At 37.9% G+C, this 24519-nt stretch overlaps 1 protein-coding gene across 7 annotated transcripts in view; it reads left to right on the forward strand.

Annotated features, from left to right (window-relative positions):
* Positions 1 to 24519, forward strand: part of fhod3b (formin homology 2 domain containing 3b) — a 71880-nt gene that overhangs the window by 17109 nt on the left and 30252 nt on the right. For all 7 annotated transcript variants that reach the window (XM_077597842.1, XM_077597843.1, XM_077597841.1 and 4 more), the window contains one exon: positions 23890 to 23957. In XM_077597842.1, the coding sequence (XP_077453968.1) occupies positions 23890 to 23957 (68 nt within the window). The remainder of the gene's footprint in view (positions 1 to 23889; positions 23958 to 24519) is intronic.

The following is a 24519-nucleotide window of genomic DNA, read 5'->3' on the forward strand; positions in this document are numbered from 1 at the left end:
TCAGATTTTTATTCCCATGCATACAAATTATAACAATTTAAAAGAGAGAAACTTTTGGGTGTAAAACAGGTTTGTAGACTAAGATTCTTTTGTTATTATGGTGTAGTAGTGACTGACACGCTTGTTGCTGTAAGGTAGTTCAGTTCAAACCAGATTTAGCACTAAACTGTGGAATAGCTTCTAAATTGGCATGTTAACATGTTGACTTAGATGCCATTGGTGTTTTCTACTGTGAATTGGCTCCACAGAGCCTTATTCGGTCCTCCTGCTGTTACTTGACTGAGCTTAACGCAGCCTGCAGAGAGAAAGACAGACTTGCTGCTCTTCTCTAAGTGGATGATGACCGTCTTTCTCTTTAAGTTGACAACCACCTGTTGCCCTTCGCAGCCCTGCTCTGAGACTACCCGTGAGGCGAGCTGATTTATTTCTTCCAGCCAAGGTGGTCACTGTTAACTGTAACTTGTCCAGACATTTGAGCCTGATTTTATCCGACTCGAGGGCTTACCTTGAAGCCCCATGAGTGCAGCATTACGAGGTGATTTTCCGCCTCAACACAGGAGATCATTCTTTAGTTCTTTAGTTTTCTTAAGACAAAGAGCATTGGTTTGCTGGAGGGAGTGCACTGCTCTTGTTGTTTTTCAAGTCAGTGAGCGAGCCCTTGCTGTCAGTCACAAGTCCCCAAAGAAGAGATTATTGCACGGCTTTTTGTGACAGGCTATACTTTTTGCTCTTTCGATAATGGAGTGAGTTGATACAAAATGACAAGTACTTTGTAGTTGGCTTGTCTGGAACTCAACGAATATCCCTTTAACTTTTTTAAATTTGTCAAGAAAACGACTATCTGAATGTGCCAGAAATATTTATAAGTACTTAGTGTTGGTACTGAAATCTACCAAGCAATCACTAAGGATGCACTGCTACATATCAATGACAAATATCTTGATATTTGTGCACACTTGGTGATAGGCAACAGTATAAATGGCCTTGTGAGAATCTAATGGGCACCTTTGCAATAATATCAGTAGCAAAAGGAAATAAGAAAATATGGAGTTGATGAAGTTTAATTTATTTCATTATTTATTTGTGTTTTTACTTGCACGTAAAAAAAATCAAAGCTAAAAGATGTACACATTCTCTTTTCAAATGCACTTTTATCTGTCAACGTTCTGATCCCGAACGAGGAATGACAACCGTAATCGGTGGCGGCACGTTCTTTGTGGATTATCTGCCTTGTCTTTTACAACCTCTTAAAATCCCAGCTCAAGACGTGATTCACTGTGACCACAGATGACTCGTGCTGCTCTTCAGGCTATAATTTAGTCAAATTGATAGTTTTGATCTTCATGTATACAACTGGAAACGCCAGCTGACAATGACACTAAAAATGGAATTCAACACGTTTTAAACCGTGTGGACAGTTGGTTGCAGCTGACAGCATCTTTGCACGTTGTGAAGTTTGGCCTCTTTGATGCTTTTTAATGGTTTGTTTATATGTATGATTATAAGTAACCAGTCATTTTTGGGCCATTTTGGTGAGGAAATCATTTTATATGACGTCAACAGTCCAAGTTCAAAAGGATTTGAGGGTGAAATTTTGTTTATAAGGTTACGATTTGTTCTAATGTCCAGTTTAGGATAATGTCAGGTAATTGAGTAGAGCCAGTGTTTTCCAATCAAGGTGCCAGACTGCTGTTAGTAGTGTTGATCTTTTGGGCACGTTAAAAGCAAGCACAGGCTGTGAAGTCTCGCATAAAAAGCAGATTAGGTTAAAATGTCTTAAGTTGTTTTGATTGGAGGCAGGAAAGACTCAATGGACAACTTCAACATTTATTGGTGTAACTTGTAGCTCTAGTGAGGTTTGAAATTGCATAACATTTTCTTATTTTTGCAATCTTAATGAGGTAGTCTCATCATATTTCTCTCCTTGTTTCTGCCACAGCATGCAATACGCACAATAGTTCAAAGTAGGCATATCACATGGCACCTGGGTGACTCGGGGGAAGATGAAATGGTCTGTCTCGTCAACTTCCCTCCAAGAGACGCAAAATGGGATCACAGTCGCCCTGGGAGTCCAACCCAAACAGTTTAATGGCAGAGAGGAGAAATGTGAGGCAGCCAAAGTCTCAGAGCGATTGGGTAGTGAACCAAGTCATGATCCTCAAATCAGTGGAGGGATCACTCGTATCACTCACCTCACACTTTTCCCCTTGACTGTTTTTGTATTCTGGCCTTTTGGCCATTCGCCCAACAGGCTCGTGCTGCCGATAACAGCATAGCCTTAGTTTGTGCTTTATTCCGATGCAATACACGCAATTGTTTTCCCTCTTGTCCCAGTGCCTTTGAAACTTAGACAATGTATCTTTCGAATAAGAATACATCAATTTTTGTTGCCTTTTAAAATGCAGTTTCACATACAATACAATGGCAGGACAATTACTACAGTGATTTGTCTAAGGACAATCACATACTCATGTTCTTACACACTCATGCAACGGCATGTGCGTTTTTGGAAGCCATCTGGTTCCACTTGAAACCACAATTCCTCACACATCCAAAGAGAAGAGAGCTGTCTATGGTCCCCTTCTAAGAGGATTTACAGTTTTGTTTTGTTTTGTTTTCCTCTAAGTGACAAGCCTGTCAACAATTTGGACAATTTGAACCACGGTTTTATCAAGTAGTTCGGTTCACCACAGTATAGATCAGACTGATAAATTTTGATCCCATTTTTCCATTGAGGAAATGTGAGCCATGTAAATTATTATAGTAGCAAGACTAATAACTTTGAAAGTAACAACTGATTTATATTCATTTTAAGACATTTAATTCTCAATATTTTCAATGATTCAGTTCTATTTTCGCTTTGATCAAAAAGTGACTCTGGCAGTGAATTATTTAAATCAAAATTATGTACTTTTGATAATACAAATTGCTTTACCAATAACAAATCATCCACAAAATAGCAATTTACCATGCGGCAACCAAACTCAATTTGTTGTCTAAAGCAATTCCCACTCTGCAACAGCAAAACAGTCAGCTCTTCTCCAAGATTGTGAAATAGAATTTCGGGACAACAACAGTAAACCAATGCTGCCAATCACTATTGTGCCAAAGCATGAACCTAACTATAGCTGGTTTAAGTATATATATAAAGGTCTTTTTACCCATAGTTGGAATGGCATTGAGTGGTGACCGTGTGAAGTAGAGCACAGCTGTAAGACTGGACAGGTGTGTAACCTCAGCAGCCATAGTCTTTAAACAACTGGCCGCTGAATGGAAAGAACATCAGTGTGGTTTGTTTTTCTTCAACCAATGTGTATTTCGATTCTGCAGAATATAGTTTATTGTATTTTAATGTCAGGGTTTGTGGTCTTATAGTGCAAAGGCTTGAGTGCATTTGTGCATTCTTTTAATTTAATGATAATTATTACTGATCGACTGATAATCGGTCGGGCCGATATATATTTATATGTATACACACCATAAATACATATACTATATACATAGATATACCATATATACATAATGTATACCATATATACATACTACATATATATACACAGAAATACTATATAGACTATAGATGTCAGCTTTTGGGCTACATTGAAGCATGTATTGCCTGTAGAATTGTGTTGTGTTCTAATTGTCTCTATCACTATTATTTAGCTCACCAGTTCGGTACAGTACTGTATTTATCGCATATATGTTGGTAGGCCACAGAGAAAATGTAGCTTTAAACGATTTACTGTCTGTCATGTGTGATTTTGCATCAGGATTTATGGTTGACTCCACAAACGAACAGAAAAAAACAAATACCAGTAAAAACACTACCAGCTGATTCAGTATGCAACTGGCTTTTGACCAAAATCCCAGTGTTCCATTAAATTCCATTTCTCATCCTACCTTGCTTTGATGATGGATGATTTTCTGTTTGTCATAACACTACTGTCACTCATCCAATCTTATTTTAAGCGTTCTTGTTACTTCTTCACTCAGTGGATCAAATACTGTTTCCTCAGCTGGCTGGCTTTAAATCATTCACAATGATGTTTGGCTTTCAAAGGAAATGTATTGACTTTTGCTCAAATTGATGCACTGGGATTGATTCAATGTTCAGCTTCACATCAGATCGGAAAACGGCCACAAATTTAAGGAAGTTTTGTGACATTTGAATTCTTGTATCTTCGGGGAAGGCCTTTATTGAGGTGGAAAATGTATTATATTTTCACATTATGGGTACTCTCTTTGTATTTGTGTTTTATTTCCTGTATAGATGAACCCTGTTAAACTAATACTTTGTTATTTCGTAACATCGATGATAGAGTGGAAAATTCAAAGTCCAAAACTATATTTTGTTGGACGCTGGTCAAGTTAGACAATTTAAAATTTGTTTTTCCATCAACCAGCAGTTAACCCACCAGTCATAGCTATAGCCACAGACCTCACCCATGGAAAGGAAACTCTTCTGGATTTTCTTGTCAGTGTATGTTGGGTATACTGAACCCGAGTGGCGTTCTGTTATTTGACTTCTGTGCTCATCATAGTGTACATTTTCAGTATATTTTCTGTCTCAGGACATGCAGTAGGTAAGAACGATTTTGACTAGTCGATGCCTTCTAATCTAAACTAAGTGTCTAATCCGAAAGTCTAAGACTCCCCTGAAAGAGCCAGCCGAAAGAGGGTGTAGACATTTTAGCTTTTATTTGTTTGTTTTTAGCCCCACAGCGCATCCTTGCAGAAGAAAATGGATGGATGTTAACACAAACTTTATTCCTAACAGCTATTATGTGGCACAGTTGTCACTATGCCTCAATGAAGCATTTTGTGTAACCAGCATAGCTCCCAAATTCTCTGTAATACAGGGCAATCTATTACTTCCGTTCTAAAATTTAGTTGGCAAGTTACTTTTGGTGTCAGTACTGTCATGCATACTCGAGTCTGGTCTCTGTTTACATCTTTACAACGCTCAAGGTTTTGAGGCACTCTGTAATTCTATTGCCTCTTTCTAGTGATTCAACAAATGAGGACCTTGTGAGGCACTGGAAATAAGAGTGAGTGTACCAAGTATTTGTTTCAGTTTATCAACTGCAAACATTTCCAAAGCCAAGAAAGTACTATGGCTGTTATTTTTAGAGATGACGTAAGCTTCAAGTACAAGCCAAGAGTCGGATAAATAATATTTATATTGCAGAGCCTATAATGAAACATAATATCCATTTCAGTGTTCTTTGCACTGCTCCATGCCAGTACTGTCATTCTTTTCCCATCATAAAAGTACATGAGGTGAATAGGTTTCAGCTGAATAAAATGAAAAAAAATGTATTTAATGCACACTTTATATATGTATAAACTAAAAAATAACACAACAGGGAGATGGTATCCATCAAAGCAAAACAATCCCATCAATCAACATGACATTTTATACAAGGTGTGAATATGTTTTTAAAGCGTTTCATTCATAATATCGCCAGGAAATGTAAGTAAAAGCAAAGGAATTAAGGACCACTGCTTTATCTCATATAGATTATTACTTTGCACAAATCCCTTGCAAAGTTTTTTGTTCGGTTTTGAATTATCCTCTTCACAAACTTAGTTATAAACTTAACAGCCTAGGATGGTACAAAAGTAGATGCAACACAAGTAGGAATGATTGCCAATACACATTAATATACAAAGGAGAACATTTTGTGCTGTAAGAAACGTGCAAACAGACTGAAGAGAATTTAGAAATGAAAAAATATATATATGCCTCAAAATAAGTGCAAACAAACAAGGGGCAAACTTCGGGTGAAATAGGGGACATTTCTCTTTTTCAAGGGACAGTTAGCAACCCTAAACACAAGATCAAAATCTAAACCTTTTGTAGCTAAAATACAAGGGGGTAGTTGTTGTTGTTACGAGAACTGCAATCTCTAATCGTGTGAACAAGCAGCACCAAAACATTATATCCACTCTCCTTTATGCCAGTCATCCCTGGAGGAAGAGTGAGAGTGAAGCTCCAATAAGGAACTCAAGCACCAGTCCATGGCTCTTAAGTGGACCACTCAAAGTTGTCTTAGTGGGAAGTGATTGAAAGAGCTTTGAATCAACCCTAAAAGCAAATGAAAAGATCCATAGATAGAAGGAAAATGAGGAGGCTGCATGATTAATTGGGCTGTAAACCAGGAGTTCACTTATTCTGGTCAGTCTAGCTGGGCAATTAGGGATGGCACTGTCTCAACTGCAGTCAACAAAAATATAGATTGTGAATGATGGTGAGGTAGATGCGCAAGATCAGTTCTAGGGAATAGACTCACATGATAGGTGTGCGTGTGATCAAAGAAAACTCGGCATTTTCACATGTTGGGATTCTCTGTGTTTACTTATAGTACCTTTAGCACTAAAATGTTTTGTTTCGACCTTTAGTATACTGAATACAAGGCTTTAATCTTTTGTTTGGAAATGTAAAATAATGTTTCAATGTGTTTTTGTGTCCTGATGTACACATTCAATAGTACACAATAGATATAGAAATATAATTGTTCTCCATCAATAAGTCAACCTTGTACTTGATTTATTTTTTCAACACGTTAAGGAAGTCCTTTTTTGTCAATTTGTTTTTATTCATTATTTTAGAGCACTGTTAAGTTTGTATTGAACTGTCAGAGTATTGGACTGTGAAATTGCTATATCAATATTTAGCCAGTGTCTACCAGACAAAGATTGCGCCAAATGCTCATAATAGTTTGGGAAATTATGATTGACTGATGAGCAAGTTAGGGTTTACCCTACTGTTAACCTACTAAAAGAATTTTAGGTCATTTCTGTCAATATTTTGACAGCTATTTTGGGACATTGCATTGAGTATTACGCTTAACACGAACTTTGATGTATTTTTAAAAGATAGTAGCTGGAATGAAATAGTTTGCATAATAAAGGCATAAACCGATATCTTTCAAGTAGGCTGACACAGCCAAGAATTGAAAATTTGAAGGTTGCTTTCTTTTTTCATATGTAATGGCAACAGCTACTTGTGTTGATATTTCTGTTTACCAAATTCCTTGACCTTCATAAATCCATTTGTAGGCCAGCTTGGCTGTTGAAGTATTTTTTCATGTCAAATTAGGTTTGAATGCTCCTTATTTGCAAAGTATGCAGCAAGTGCACATTATGTACTTTCTGGTGTGTCATCGTGAACCATGTATCAGCACCACACTTTCGCCAACTTTCCGTTTGTGCGGCTCAGGGCAGTTGACTGAGGGAGACAGTAGCAGCTGTACTGGAAGAGTGTCATCTGTGGAAAAAGTATCTGTGTTGTCTGGTCTTAATTATACCTTTACTCATGGGTAACCTCATGTCCAAATACTTTTACTTACTGGAATCAGCAAGTGCTCAAATAATCAAGCTGTCTCACAGAATTGTGTCTATTTACTGTAGATACTCAATTATCACCTTTTCAGTGGCTGAATCCGAAAATCTGGTTTCCCACATGAGCACTCCTGCCCCAACTACGAAAATTGAGTCTTTGGTGTGCAAAGTCAAGGAACCACTGCCCTAGAATTAGACAGTTCAACCTTTTGGTGTAGAATTATTGGTAAAATCAAAGTATTTTTCCGTAATTTCAAACATTTGACCTATTCGTGCTGTTTGTTCTGGAAGGACCCTTTAGTTTACCCATTAAATCCACAGTTCTTGTCGTTACCTGGATGTCTAACTTGATTCGACAATGCCAAGATTTTTTCCTGACCTGACATTATTAGCAGCACTCTGCAACAGTCAGCTACTTTAGCTCATAAAATATTGAATATGACAGCAACCGCCTTCTTTTCTAATCCCTCCTAGATCATGTCTTTTGACAGTCCTTTCTCTTTACTGGAACAAATACCAGTTGTTTACTCTGAAAATGCTATATTTGGTTCTAATAATCCCAAGAACACATCCATCAAATACAGTTCATAATTAATGACTCAGAACATGGTGAAATTGTTATACTCAAACATTACACTAACAAGCGATTGCAACATTACTTGAAACACATTCTAGTGTACAGGCTTAGAAAGATAGACTCATATTTTCTCTTATTGTCCTTTTTCACACTAAGTAATTATTAAATATGTAGTAAGCATTTTACTTTTCTGTTCCCAAACTTGGTGGATAATGGTTGGACATATTGTCTGCTTTATGAACTATTTCTTCATCTATGACCTGTTATTCTTTGGCTATCAGACCAGGGTCTCAGCTGACATAGATTCCATTGACCAGGGTAACAATGGAAATGTAGCAGTTGTGATTTTAAAGCGATATTACTGTAAATGGACAGGCGAGAATAATTGAAAGTCACAAGATGTCATTTTATTTCAGAGTCCATGACATTTACATGTGAGGTGCCATGATTTCATTGATAGGCTCTACGACGTATATATCTTTGGTCTGTCAGACAGCAGAGAAGCAAGGTCAATCGGGGTTAACCCTGTCTAAACCTATGAGCCAGCTGGAGGACCCTCTGTAAAGCTCAACAGGATTATTTGATACCATATTGCCCTTAGTATGGCTACATGTGATCTGGGGGCTTTTGTCTAACACATTTTCACATGTGCACTCGCACTTTGGCTTTGTTGGATGGGTCCGTAGTCAGTTGCATAACTTCTGAATAAGAAGTCACCATTTGTGAAGTATGAAGAAGGATTTACCCAGATAGGAAACAGATAAACATCAATTTGTAGCACTTGATTTCTCAAAATCTTTGCATGCGTTTAAATTTTATAAAGTTTGCTTCTACGGGGACATTTTTAGGAAATGTCCCATCACTGATTTGCTACTTCTATCGAACAATTCAATAGACCAATTTTGTTATTCTTGAGGACTGCCTGGTGCCTGTAGAGACCATGTTGGTGAGCCCTGCATAAAAACGATCTCAACTGGAGACTGGGACAATGCCCACATCCTGTCCCCATGGAGTGATTTATGGTCAATTGACACAATCACTACTGAAGTTAGTGTCAATTTAATCCTGAAGTCATCCGATCTTGTCTGTCCCTCTAGGCTAGATGCCGAATTTCATAGCATTGCTGGAGAGGGAAATATTTGAATAACCCCGTGGAGTGTATTTTAAAACAAAGTGGCCCGCTTAAAAAAAGTCAGGTGAAATGGAATGCAGTCTTACCTTATTGTGGAAAGTTATAGAGTGAGAGATTCTTATTTCCTTATGTGTCTGGGAAATGTCTCACATGGTATATGGTTTGATTTTGAATTGATTTGCCGCCCCGATATTTTTACATCAAACCACATTTTTTGCACCCCCAATAGGAAAAGACGGTTTATCGAAGCAGTGTGAAATACTCAGAGGAATGTTCCTCCTCTAAGATGTCATGTGGTGCCTGATTCCACACACCGCCAGGCCACGCTGGCTCGCTCCTACTGCAGACACCAGCAGGAATTCTCATTTGACTTTTTGCTTATTGGAGAATATTATACACATGTCTGTGTGCAACAAATATTATGAGAGCACCTTCAATATGAATGAGCGTATGTTTTTTTTCATTCATCTTTTTTTTTTACATTACATCTAATGGACCCATCCTTTTTAATTTTTTTACTGATGCCAGTATACGTTTGAGATATAAACAATATTGCCATATTGTGGGTGCTCTGGAAAAAAAATATATTTATACTACTGAACATGTCGCTGTTTAGCCCGTGTATGTAATTAAGTTTTTATGTGGTTTAAACAATCTATAAAAGAGTCAATTAAATACTTCAAATCGTCCACCGTTAAAAATGTAAGCGTATAATATTAGTCTCGTTGTGCCTTGTGATTGGCCTTTTGCCCATGGCCAGCTAGGATATGGTCCTGCAGTTTGTAACCCTCGATTGGATAAAGATGCAAGCGTAGTGTATACTAAATGTTTGTTATTGGTGTCATCAAATGATTGATAGGCAACCATCAGTGGCATACTGTTTCAACCATATGACACATTTTTGCCCTAAGATAATCATTTACCTGAAATACTAGTCAGTGGTACTTGCTTGTACCCAATTTTGACCCATCTAATGAAATGGCATAAAGTGGATTCATGGTACAGTCCAATGGATTGGGGCCTGCTAGGCATATGGTGAGCTGTTTTTGGTCTCTTCCCATCAGGGAGGCTGCCTCAGCAGGGCCTGAGCCTGCTTGCGAGTGGAAATCTTTGGCTAGTGTTATCTTTGGAAAGTGTTGAGTCCACAGAAACTGGGAGCAAGGAGTCCAGTGTCAGCTAACACATCTTGGGCTCACTATTGCCTCAAATGACAAAGAGGGTGTAGTGCACCAGAATAAGTTGAGCTGAAGAAAGCAGGAATTGTTATTCCGGGTGAATAGATTCAATGAAGGGACATGGAGAGTGCTTTGACTGGTCCGTTGAGATAGTCCAAGACAAAGTTTTGCTGGAGGCACACTCGAGCTTGTGGGATTCTGAGGGAGGTGGCAAAAAAAGCTCCATATGTGAAGTATATTGCTACTCAAGTCCCATAGTGAGAAGGGCCTCTTCCACTTAATGCAGGAATCCATTTCATTCTCTTGATCTACATTGCTCTTCATGATTAGCCTAGAAAGCCAGCAGGAGATTGAATAGTCCCATACACAGCTAGTATGTTGAGCAGTGCATGGCAAATTAGCACCCCACGGAAGTTTTGAATCTCTGCGGATGTTTTTCTCAACGATAGAAAGTGGTCACTTCCTGACTCAGATAAAAAGGCTATGTTCGTATAATGTAGCGTTAATAGAAAGAGATCGCTTTTAGGCAGTCATGTTTGAATAACATTCCAGTCTATATTTTCAAAATACCACCTTCAAATGAATGTGTTAATATAATAATAATAATAATAATAATAACATTTATCATATATTCAATTCATTGCAATGATTCCAATGCATCTACAAGTATGTCATACACAATTAAACATCCTTTACCCCCAAAACTTTTTTTAGTAATATTCTTAACTGTGCCGATTTCAAAATATTTGGCCAATTTGCACATTTTCTTAGGGTTTTCCTTTGTGTGTCTTGTCCTTGTGAGTGCCCATTGATTTCACATATTGGTTGCCCATTGTGTATCAGCGAATCTACTGCCTCTCATGTCAATCCTTATTGTCGTGTTACCCTCTCTGTTTATATAAACCCTCACTTATTGTTTAGTCCTTGTCAAATCGTCATCAATGCTGTCAAATTTCCAGATTCTTTATCTCCCAGTCTGTGTAAATGTCTTCTATTGTTATTTTGATTTGTTACTTTGTCATTTGTTATCCCCAGTCTTTTGTTTTGGAGAAGGCGCTAATGTTGAATAAATATTTTTTCGTTTGTAGCAGGGTTCCTGTATATCCTTGCACTTGGATCCATCCCCCGTTCCATATCCGTTAAATAGCCCCTTTGGCTTAACACATCTTTCTGGAAAAATTGCTTGAATCTATTAGATTATTCTTGGTGTCAACGCAAAGCCATTTAAATTGGTCTCTTGATCTTCCTGCATCACACTCATTTGTAGATACTATTCTTAACTATATAAAGAGTGATGCCCTCTGACCTGAATATCAACAAGAAAACATGGACATTTTTTTCTATTTAGGGAAGACCTGGTATTAGCAGGCTAAATTGCTGTTTAGAGACTTTTGCCTCAGGTCTCATGTTTCAAATGTTACATACTATATTTTCATCTCATGGTTCTATGTGTGCTTGAATGTATATTTAGCCTAACCCCCATCTCTAAACTGGTCAGCTGGTGGCCGGTAGCCAGGGTTTACAGTGGTGTCCATTTATTTTTTGATGTAACCCACATTTATTCTGGGGTGGACAGGTTTCATTTTCAGAAAATGGGCATACTGCAAACGCCAGATGTCCCTTTTAGGATTGTGCTTTATGGTCATGTGAACAGCAGAAATGTATGATCCTAATTCTCATTAGGATTCCCTTTACACAAATATTTTAATAATGACCCAGACATTATTATCAAGTTCCAGCATTTGATTAGTCTTGTTATCAAAGGTAAAAGTATGCAGGTGAAAAGCACCAATCGAGAATAGGATAATTGGAAATTAATGGAAATGTTTTTTTCCCCAAATGTTGGTGCCTTACATTTTTGGCAGAAACAAAATAGATACCTGCTGTTTCTCGATGATTTTCTGACATTCACGGGTAATCCATATGCGCAAATTTGACCGTGAAGGTGTTGGAAACTCAGTTAATCACGACGCCACTCTTACATTTGTGTAGCTGTGAATCTGGGTGGTTGCCATCTTTTTATGCTCCGAAGGAACAATGCATCAAAAGGTGCACCTGGTGCTATTAAAACACTTCACAACTTGACTGTTACACTGCAATGCATCACTCAACTCAGCCAATGGAAGGCACAACTTCACATACCCTAGACCATGAAGAAATAATTAATCACACCATATTTTAAATGTTTCTAACACTGTACAATTTGTAGCACAGCAGTAGGCCATATTGTGGCTATTGCTTTTATGGAATACCCTTTCACAAGAGCAATTTCAATGTTTAATGGTTACCCTCTATTTTTTACAGTACCTTATGTGTTCTGCTACACTTTTGTTGTTCGCACCCTTTTTATTAATCTATTTGTACTCCTTGGTTATAAGTTAGAATGACAAATTGATAGGCTAAATGCTCCTGGAATTCTCTCATTCAAGAGCTTTAGAGCTTTTAAAAACTTTCATTACCTCAAAGACATGGGCATCCAAACATCACAATTTGTCTGTCACAATGTTATATGCCAACACATTGCATTAAATTGTGCAAAACAATTGAACTAAATGTAAAATCCATACTTGCCACACGCTACCAAGATATACCAGATTATTTTTTTAAAATGACGTCACAAAAGATCCCGCAATATAACAGTACATACTACCACCTTCTACTGGTTACAACCGATCACAATTGTTATTTAATGTGGTACTTCGCAACTGTGGCCAAGTCAATTGCGACAGTCGGTCAATAAACTGGCGGATTAGCCTAAATAACTCCCGCAACCGAAAGTTGTGAGTTGATTGTACCTGTTCGTGGTTTTATTGTGTTAATTTGCCGTCATTGGATATGATGCCGGTATACTCTTTGCTCTGACATTTGTTTGTTCTGCCTTTGCGGTCTCAAATTGCTGGGATGCACATATTTTGGTTTTTGTCCACAAGTATCCACAAGGCCTTCATTTTCTTCTCCAAGTTGAACCGTATAATAAACAAAATAAGATGTCGAGGGTCATTTTGGGAAATATATTTCCTAGTAGGTAGTTTTTTAATTTTTCATAACAATTCGATGAACAATTGTGCCAAATCTGGTGCTATTACCACAAAATGCAGAAGTTCACCGAGTATCAGCATTAATCGGCTCCATGATATGCTGAATTTTACTTCATTCCTGATATTTTTGCTTTATAAATAACTTATAAAAACAGCTTTTTTGGTTAAGAAACCACAAACTATTGGAGATCAAATACATGTACACATATATGTATAACATTTTTTGAGGTTTTTTTTTAACCTGCGACATCTCTATCACTATGCAGCTTGAATAAATGGAGAAGGACACTGTGACCCATCTGACACATAAAATGATGTGGATCACTTCTAGTTTTCAAGAGCACTTCTTGCCGACTCCAACTCCCTCTTTATTTCCACTTTATGACCTTCTCAAGTCATCTTTTGGAATGTTCTAAAACCAAACAAGGCCATCTTTGCAGCATGTATTGGCCTTGCACGCACAGTATATTTGACACAAAGAAAAGCCTGAAGCCTAAACATCATGGGTCAATTGAAAATCTTACCATGTATGCGCTTCACTATCACTTGACAGCTTGTAGGCCGATGTGACCAAGCAGGTCACAGTGGCACTGCAAACACTGTCTGTCCTAGACATACACACATCTCACACATCCAGACTTCGTGTCTATCCTCCTTATTGGTGTGACCCAGTCATTTCCATAGACAAGTGGGAGACATTAGGAAATGTGTGGGGGGGAAACATGTTTTAAATACAAACTTGCTCTCCCACGAAGCTTTCACAAAGTGATCATTTTGCCGCACTTCCGTCTGCACGTTTCACTTAAACAGCGAGGAAGACAGTTATCTTTATACATGTGTAAATCCTTGTTCCTTGTGACAAAAAAATTAAACAAATTCGTATAGGGAGCAGATTGAGGTACAATGCATCGTCTTGCTAATTGTTTTGATACTACATGAAACACACTTTCAAACACATTTAAATCTAAAACCTTCAGTGAGCAGTGATCATTTTCAAATGCAGGCCAGATTACGAATCGATGCGTTTTCTAAATACAACAGAAATAAATCAAAACACAGAGTCATCTGCCAGGATTTATAACTGAAAATATTTGTCCAGAATACTATAACTAATAAAATATTATCAGCCCAGTGTAAAGCACCAAATCAAGATACGAGCCTGCAAAGGTACAATCCTGACAGGCTTTGGATTCAACATTTGGTGTGATTTTTCCAAGCACATTCCTTGGCAGACTCAGAAAGAAGATTCATTTCAAGATCAAACATTTGCAGTGTTTCGGAATGAGATGCTTCTTCATAAAGCAAAGGAAAAATAAGAAACATCTTTCACGCCAACAATATTGGTTATCAAACAAACACACCTGACATGCTGTACTACCAATATAGTGGACCTTGAAGAAGACTTACATACTACTGTTTTAGTAATCCCGGTTAAATTCCCTCAAGAAATACCTGTCCGTCAATCAGTTCAGCGGGTGTATCTGTCACATCACTTCTATGAGTTAAATTTCAGATGCAGTATAGCATCTCTATAAATCTGAACTCATCAATCACAAGCTATCCCACTATCTTGTTGGTTTGAGGGTTGCCCCTGACAGATCCAAAACAGTGTATTTTTTAGCGACAATTATCACTTGGTGAAGAAGTTGCTAGGCTCTAACAGCTGTTATCAAGCGGACAAAGGTCACCTTGTGAAGTGAAAAGGCTCCAGTGGTAGAAACATCTCCCTGCAGGAAATATAGACTGGTGCTTTCCTGGTTAATTATTAATATTTGTACTGCATTTTCCATTGCAACATACTCTACTTCCTAACAACTTTTAATGGTGTAGTATATCTCTCGGGGTGTTGTTTGTTCTAAAAGAACGAAGTCGGTTTTAATGAAACAAGGTGAAGGAGTGGATCCGGTCAAGCATGGAAGAAACCATTAAATTTAGGAGCGAAGCTGTGCATAGTCATTATTTTCTCAGGTAATATTACACAAGACCTCCACAGGCCCCCTTTCATTTAGATGTTTGAAAGGGCTGTTTTTATTACACCCATAACGGTACATGTCAAAAAGATATGACTAAACATCATGACGTGTTTCAGTTGCAGTTGTATTTTGAAATAAGTGTTCCCATAGGAAACTATTGGATATGAGATGTGAGTCAAAATAATTACATTCAACATTCTTAACTGTCATACAAGTAGGAAAAAAAGATGCAATCTTCTCAATCCAATAAATCACTAAGTTAATGATGGAAGTGAAATGCTTTGAGGAGCATTAATGTGTTTAATCTTCACACAAGTGAACATCTATATGAAAAAAAATGTATTTGATAGAACAAATGACAATTTACTATGCTCCCAAAGAAAGGTGCTCCATAATATGGAAATAACCCCCCACGCACACACCACACATATTAGGCAATTACTGCCAAACATGAAACCAGATGTCTTTTTAAACGTAATCTTTTAAAACCATCTTGTCATCTGAAAATTTAACTGAGCCTTGGTCCAACATTTTATTCCTTTTCTTTTGAATCTGTTGTCAACAACTTCTTGGCTAGACACCCGCAGAAAATTTGGGGAAAAAATAAATTTCTTAATCAAATCCTTAAATCCCGCAATCAAACAAAACAACCCCAAAAATTGAATGAGGCCCAATAAAATATGTCCATTATCCTGTCAGGTAAACAGACATATTCATATCCAAATCTGAATCACATTAACAAATTTCAATGTTTGTGTGAGTCATTTAGCAAAATGTTCTCTGTTGTGCCCATCATGCTGAACTTTTATGCAAATCTTCTGTTCATTTGAAAGGCGCCATTGTTCTCAGTAAAACACATCTTGTGTTTGGAAGTCTGCAATGATTTTGGTGTCTGTGCTGCTTATCTAACTGCTTGTTCTAATCATGTAATATTTAGAATATAAAAAGATTATGTTGTCTGTTAGATAAATCCTGTGGCTTCTACAAAGAGCAGAGTAGTGGCTTTTGAGGCCTTTATGAAAGCCAGCTGCATTGGTCAAGTGTTTCCAGAGTTCCATTTATCTGATTTGTTTTACATTTGAATGACTCTGACTCAGTCTCAACAAGTTAAAGAGAAAAATAATAATAACGTAATAAATGATAATAGATTCAATCATTCCAAACTTTTCTGTGTACTCGTGTTTTAGAGCTTTTTCATATGCCTCAACTGATTGACGAATCATCACAATACATTGGGTAAAAATTGTCCTATTTTTTTTCTTCATGTCTTTTTTCCCCGCTTGAACTTTTTGAGAAGCAATCGGGTTAAAGACATTCAATTTGAAAAAGTAAGCTGCAGCAGGGGAAATGTTTTGCACAGAGTTGGCAGGCAAACACAATTGACATTTCCTTATTATACTGGTGAAGGTCTAGTGAGGACAAGGAAGTGGCCAAGCAAGTGATACAATCAGTGCCTAAGCCTTAATACTCCCTACTGCTAATGGGCAGGAATATTTATATGTGGTTAACATCGAGCTATTTTTTGTTCCATTTGCAAAGTCAGGGGTTTGCACCAAATTTCTTTTGGATTGGATTGTAGGTCGATATATGTGCACAGCTAGAAGAGCATGGAAAAATAGGTAGTAAATTTAATACGATGCAAAAAAGGTGTTTTTGCTTTATGATTTTACATCAGCCCGCTCTTAAATCACTATGAATCACCCTTTTAATTCAACACAGTGTTTATGATTTAATGCAAGAAACGTCTGTCAAGGTCTAACTGTTTTTGCAGAAACACTCAGAGATTGCATTTGTATTGCTCACAACCACTACCAGGTGTGCTTGAAACACTGGTAGAATTGGCAAAGAATCAAGATAGAATATATGTGGGGGTTGGAAAAGGCGAATTACTGGAAGACAGAGGTGCTCAAATGTCAAAAGATGAACTAGTCAGGATTTGATGCTTAACAAAAATTGCCTGAACTTGTTATGGTGGAATTAGGCAGAGCAGCGGCATGTGTGCAATAAACATTTTATTTTCACATTTTTGTGAAATTCCCAATGAAAAATGCATGAATCTGAGGTTGTTTCATACTGGAACGGCTTGGTCTGTTTAAGTTTAACATGAGTTTATTTTACCCATAAGCATGGTTAGTTTGGTCAGATGTCAAGATACAAATGAAAGTCAGCTATGGACTGAACCAACTATGTATATTCTTGGTGGTCGTAGTATGGGTTCAAAAAAACTGGGGACCTGTTCATTTTGCGGTGATCCAACCTCTCTATTTGTTTGAGTTGTCAAAAATCCCAACGTGTCCCCCCTAAGGTTAATACAAGTGATGTAACTACAGATGAAACCAGTGCTTACCAAAAGATTTCAGGTTAGGTAGGCTTACAGACTTATTGTTTGGTCTGTAGTACAGTTAAATTTAATCCACTTAGTTTATGTGGACCAAATACCATTCAACTTTCATTCTATTTCCAAATATTGTTTAGTCACATATTACAATGTTAAAAGGTTGTAAAGCCTCTTGAACAGATCAGAGTCTGAAAGCAAATGCTACTATTTGCTTTATTTACTGATATGTAGGTACGCAAGATTCCCTTTTTAGGTTTTGGTATGTGCATTTTATTATTTGTGCAATTATTTATTAATGCTGACTTAGACTGGAGCACCAAGCTGTCTCTTGATTGGACATTCAAAAGGAATCCAACACGACCTTTGACTTTTTTTGCAAAAGGAGCTCCTATCTGAGTCAAATAACAGATATTAAAAATGGCTCTAAAACATTTCATCATCCTCATTCCATGAATATCTTACTTTGCATTATATTTTTTTGACATGGTTATTCACAACGTTAGTCCATAATCTTGTCAAATTCTCAAATGTTGATACCGTGACAGACTCGGGCTGAATGAAGGGTGGAATCACAACATTCGCTCTTGCGCGAAGACGGCAAAATCTGTTATGTTTTGAGTCAGAACACCTTTTAACTTTATCACAAACTGCAGGTGCTGTTAGCGTGATTCACTCCTCACCATGACTATGTCAAGGTATTAGGATGCATGACTGCCTCTTAATGGGGGTTGTCTAATATCCTGCCATTTTTCTCTTTTAATGCTTAGACATTTTACATTTTGGTAGTGCTGCAGCTATATCCACACTCATAAAAAGTAATGAACTAATTCCAGTTTTTATTTACTCCAGCAGATATTTTAACATTCACATTTTTGAACAAATGGATGTGACTATACATTGGAACACAGAACCCCAATGTTCTTAAATAAAATATACTTAAAAGGCAGTGTGGGTGGGAATATTATCATTGGCTTTCCGAGCGAATATTTCATCCTTATCTAGCATCACCAGCTGGAGTTAGGAAATATCCTAAATGATTTACATGAGGTAAAACACAAAATAGTACCCCCAGGAATCAGCAACAAAAAAACTGTTGGTTCCGCAGAGAACAATCCTGAATTCTACAGAGACCAATTCTTGATTCCGTGGATTAAAACATTTTTCCGTGGGTGTTAAAAAAAATAATTGAAAAAAACACCTAAAACTGATCGCTTTTAAAGCAAATTAATGCAACAGGGATGTAACAATTTTCATATGAAATTATTTCTCATTACAAAACACAACTTTTGGATTCTTGAATGAATAAACATCAATATTGTCTTTATAACAATTTGGCAGATTTATTATTATGATTATTTGTTGATTTTTAATACTTATAAAGTACAAGACATTGCATTGCATTAGAGGAAACAACTAACCCATTTTTTTTCTTGATATATACTGTATGCTATTTATAATGCAGTCCAATCCAAGTGAGAATAGGGTTGCTCTATAATTGCGGAAAGCTATTCTAAGTCTACGTTGGCCTTTTTTCCAAGGGTGTCTGTGGTAGCTGCTTAGATGACCCTTTCCCAGATTTTGCCACCTGTCAGCAGTCACATAGCATCTCACACCAGCTTACCATAGCGCAGACTGTGCCAAGGTGATGGAATGTGACATGACAGGGCACCGGTGCAAGGCCAAGATTGTAGTGATAACTCAGGATTGCATATTATGCACTCAGAATATTATGAATGCCTCACTTTTTGTCTGCGGTTAACCATTAGAAATGTTTTAATAAAGCTCATTTATCACTGAATGTCCTCTGTGGATCAGTTGCAAAACCTGTCACCCTAAAGACTTGCAGAGCGCCCAAATAAGGGAGGTATACTCACTATGAAAACAAAGTCATGAGCTGGCTTGTTTGGTGACGATGTTGTCAAAGGCTTTTGGATCAAAGTTAATGGCTTGAACTGCACTCAGCCAAGAAAAGGCATATTACATTGCACCTGAGAACATATCACTGTTAGCATTTTCTACATGACTAAGTCAGATTGTATTTAATTGTGCGTTGGCCTGTGACATGCACAGTGTGGGTGTTCTTCATTTTGGCACAGTCCCTATTTTATTTTCCTCTGCTTTTTTTGTACTGAAGATATTGAACGTGCACATCCGAGGTCTATAAAGGCTGATATTCCTTACTCTTGGTAAGAATTTAATTTGGTTTTATAGAAATAAATTAGTCATTTCGATGATACTTTTTCTCATAAAAAGTCAAAAAACATACTAGGTCTTTTTAAATTCGCCAATAGTGCAATGATCAGCTATGATCATTTGGTACTTACCGCAACTTTTATATGCCTGCCGGTAAGCAGATGATATGATTTAGCTGTACTTCATCTGGACTTAACAGAGGACCACATGAACCCTCCCACCCCCCTCCCCCAATTGGACCAGCTTCAAACGTTGATCCACTCGTTTGTATATGTGTCAGCCTTTTGTCTGGTGCAATGAATGGTTGCTTGCCTTTAGTTGGTATCTGTGTCAGTGGTGCTTAGACTGGGGAAACCCTGCTGAGGAAGTGAATAGAGGGTAGTGGGCTACATAAAATAAAAACAGAGGAAAGAGGGAGTATAGATAGAGATATATAGAGATAATTTATTCGCTGTCAAAGGCCCTTGTGGATTTTTTTTTTAAATGTGTGTTTCAGTCAAATAGGTTCCTAAAACCTAGTACTCTACTCAGTAACGGTGACAGCCACAGATACCATCTTGATGTGTGGTTAACTTAAAAGACATATATTACACAAGAAAAAGCAGTAGAGGTTTAGTTAGGGCTTGCCCGTAAAGGACCAACAACCTCTTAATACGGACTCTTTGAATTAAGACTCTGAAATACCCAAAGGGAAATGTCACTGCTGCCTTCAAATAGAATTATTGTGACAGACAATAACATAAACTTTGACCGTATGCCAAATGTAAACACATCAATAAACACCAGAGCCCAATTTCCACTTGGGCACAATGGGTGCTGTTGAGCTCTGGGGGTGAGGGGGCAGTTTTATGTTTATATGAACTTGGCTGTGGTATGTCTTTGCATCAAATGGGCAAGGCGGGCTCGAGTGTCACAACCCAGGGACACAACCTTGCATTCTGTAACTCACGAGATTACAGACAACCTACCCACCCACCACATGATGTGTTGAGGGAATCCAGTTATACCATGGCTGCGAGGGAAATAAAAATGGAAGGAATGGGGTTGGTTTAGTTTTACTTTTGTATCTCAGTAAGAAGAATATTCTCTGAACAAACTCATCTTTGTTGTCTATTTTTGGTGTGCTTATTTTCAAATTATGCACCAATTTATTACTTTTTGGGGCTTTGGTCCTCCCCCTGCCCCATGTGTCTAATTTTGTGTGCTTCAACTTTAACGCCCTTTTGTCCTGTGAGACCTTCCTTTGGCTCGCAGTGACAGAGGCTTCTTCAGTCTGTGTGGCCAGGCTCAGTTTTCCCTAATCTAAACCATCATCACCATATGGCTTCCATCATAACATCCAAAGCATTTCCATGCAACAGGAACAAATTAATGAACGTCTTTATTCCTTGATGCACATTGTGAGGTTTCTGCGGATGTAGAGAGAAACATAGTCTGAATCCGTGTTTTACTTGTCACTCAAATATAAACATGTCAGTCTTGCTTGCATCTCGTACGAGTCCCTTTAAGCCTGCAGGAATTTTCCGATGCATGTATTTGTTCTGTTTATTGTGATTTAATATGAAATTGACTTGGTCATCTTGTACACAGTACCTGCATGTCAATTGCATTTTGATTACAATATTTTTTTTAGAGTCTTCACTGAGTAATACACAAAAATTTCTTCATCATATTTTCTTGGGGGGTCTGTTTTCCGGATTAAATCATTACTTTTGCAAGTAATGCTAAGCAACGTACCCGTGGGTTTCCCACCCGTAGTTATTATCCAGTTCAGTTATCTTTTTAACACAAAAAATATCAAGCCAAAATTATATTGACCCCATACGTGTTATGATTTAGTTTGGCCTCTTATTCTAAGATTTTCATTGGTATTAGAAAAAAACTTAAATTAGACGTTTCTCATGGTTTTAGGTAGTCATGACTGTTCAAGTTGGGGTGCTAAATAATGTTTTTTTCTTTGAATGAAGTTACTCCATGGCTCCTTCAAAACACTAACTCTTCATTGTGTACCCGTGCCAAATGGTATGGAACTAATCTCCATTGAGCTATTTCTCATTGGAGATTGGCCTCTTAGCGCTTCATTAAAGGGTGGACCTTGGACAGGGACAGGCAAAGATCTGTCTGTTCCTGTAGATGTGCCTTATGTAGTGTCGGGAAAGAATAACTCTCTGACAGTTTTATGGCTGTCCGGAATAACGGGCTAGGAAGGAGAGGATAAGTCTGGAGGCTCCACAAAGATGGAACAACTCGGAATTGTACAAATACTTCTGCATTTACTGAATCCCAGTATGTGCCAAGCCAAGTCCTAATACATAACTGTCATTGGATCATGCTGTTGTCCAGTCTCAGTAACTTGTGAAGCAGGCCTGGGTGTCAGTTAAATATTGGTTGATTTACATTCAATATTCGGGAAGTTCAGTCAAAGATTCAGAATGTAAAGACCTGAAGAGGGAAAATTATGCCATGAATTTCTGTACATTTTGTGTGAAAAGATTTTGCCCTTTTATGTGGCTCCCTGTGACTTGACATTTTCCATAAAAGACCATCCTCCCTCATTAGCTACTCCAGCCTTATATGGAACTGACTGTACAAAACATTTTTAGCTCTGATCTACTGGCACTGAATGCCATCGCATCATAAATTAGAATTAAAGAAAGTTTGTAATGTGGGGTGTTGGATTTCAGCAGGTAATTTTGCCATAGATGGTAAATGAACAATTTATTACTCCAAGATCACACTGGGACCAGCATAAAACATTTCTGATAAAAGCTGTACAGATTTACAGTGTATTTTGTTGTGTAGGGTCTCTATTTTGATGCTGGTGATTCACCATTAGTATATCTTTTTGATTATATTTGTCTGAGCATTTGCATAGTAGTATAAGTAATATGCTAAAAATGCTAGAAGAGCTACATTTGAAACTTCCCATCTGCGTTGTTCTAGCCTTTTACTCAAGAATTTTTATAGGTTTGATGTTGCACGATCGTTGCATCAGTGAACATACCCATTTGGTGGGAAACTGATGTGTGCCACAGCAAAAGCACCCTGAAGACTTCAGAGCCAGCCTACTTATTCTGTCTGGTCCAGTGTCTGGAAGGAGGCTATGTGTGCCCACAGAACTGGCAGCCAACCTACATCCACTCTCTTTCTCCCTCTGTTGATCCACTAAAGGGATTTTCTGTTGATGTAGTTGCAATAGCCAGCAACATTAATGAATAGGAACCGTTTGCTATGAATCCTAAGCGTATGCACCAGTCGTGTGTTCCTCACACTTTAGAATGAGAGTAACAGCAGATATTTGGATAGAACAGTTACAAAACACACCATTGTGTGTATGCATGTGTGTTTTTCCTGCAGTCCAGCATAGATGTGACATGTCAAAGAGAGTGCCAGAGAGTGAACAATCCTGTCAATGTCATCATATTCTTAAAGTGAACCCATCTCGACTAAAACAAAGTTTGCATCCTTTACGTATGAAAAATATACTGAAGAGCAGACAGATGCTGCATTAGTCACTGGATGTGTCTGCAGAAGTACTACCTCACTTCTGCTGAGTCAGAAGCATTCAAGAGCAACGGTGGGACCTTGACAATGTGCTCACTACTGCCACTCTCTGGCAGCGGTGTGATCTGCCCCCAGGGTGACGGATGACCAAAAGTTGTCGCAGGAAATGTTCACGTCCATTAGAAGGACCCACACAGTTTTCAACATGTTTCCACAACTGATTAACGAATGGTTTGTTTCCAAGCCGTTGTGGTATCCCTGCCATCGATTTACATAACGGCAAGCTGCGGATTCAGCACTGTCAGCAGGAAACTACTCACTAATTCTGCACAGATGTGGCGTCTGCTCTTCTTTTGCGCCGACTTTGTCTCACAGCATATTTTTCACATTTAGCTACTCGGGAATAATTGCTGCTATTTAAAGTCCTCGGACACAATGGAGTTATTTGTTATTCATGGCCAAACTAAAAAGTACACTTAAACCCAGTGTTCGTTGGCACCGCTATGATGGTAGGACAAAATAAATTTGTCTCTTTAATTCTCCGCTTACTTTGTGACAATATCGTTTGAAGATTCCACATATGTGACTGATTTCTCTCTTTTGCTTTCCATGTAGAAAAACTCTACGACTCCACTGGAAGGGAGCTGAGGAGAGCCCTCTTTTCCCTCAAGCAAATCTTTCAGGTAATTCACCCCTAGCAGCAGCTGGTTTCTTCCGCTTCCTCACCGGTTGTAACAATCCCGTGTCTATGTTAAAGCTCTTATGGAAGTAGTTTAAACTCCTCCAAGACAGAGAAGGAGCTTTAATGGCCCCATAGTGTTGCATTGTCATCTTCCGAACACCCATCTGAATGTTTCATCAGAACATGCTCCAGTTGGGCTTTAAATAAAACTTACTGAGGTGAGCATTACAGGTGGTGTTGTCATTGGGGGTAAATGACCTGAACAACAAAGAATGCTTTAAACAAGCTGTATAAGACCTTACATGTGTTGCAGTGCTTGAACATTTCAAAATGATAGTCATTTGATTTGGGTAAATGCATTCTGGGTCATTTTAATGTTTACGAAGAGTGTTTGTTGTAGCCTAATTGAAGCATCTTTTTAGTCATACATTAAAAGCAACACAATGTTTCTCAGTTCTTTCATTTGAATGTGTTTTATACTAGCGAGCACCAAAATTAAGAACTGAAATTCAGCGTTCAAGTGCGCTCTCTCTCCTGAGGTTAAATAAGAAAATCAGAAAAAC

The sequence above is a fragment of the Stigmatopora argus genome, chromosome 4 (genome assembly GCF_051989625.1).
Source record: "Stigmatopora argus isolate UIUO_Sarg chromosome 4, RoL_Sarg_1.0, whole genome shotgun sequence".
Taxonomy (NCBI): Eukaryota; Metazoa; Chordata; class Actinopteri; order Syngnathiformes; family Syngnathidae; genus Stigmatopora; species Stigmatopora argus.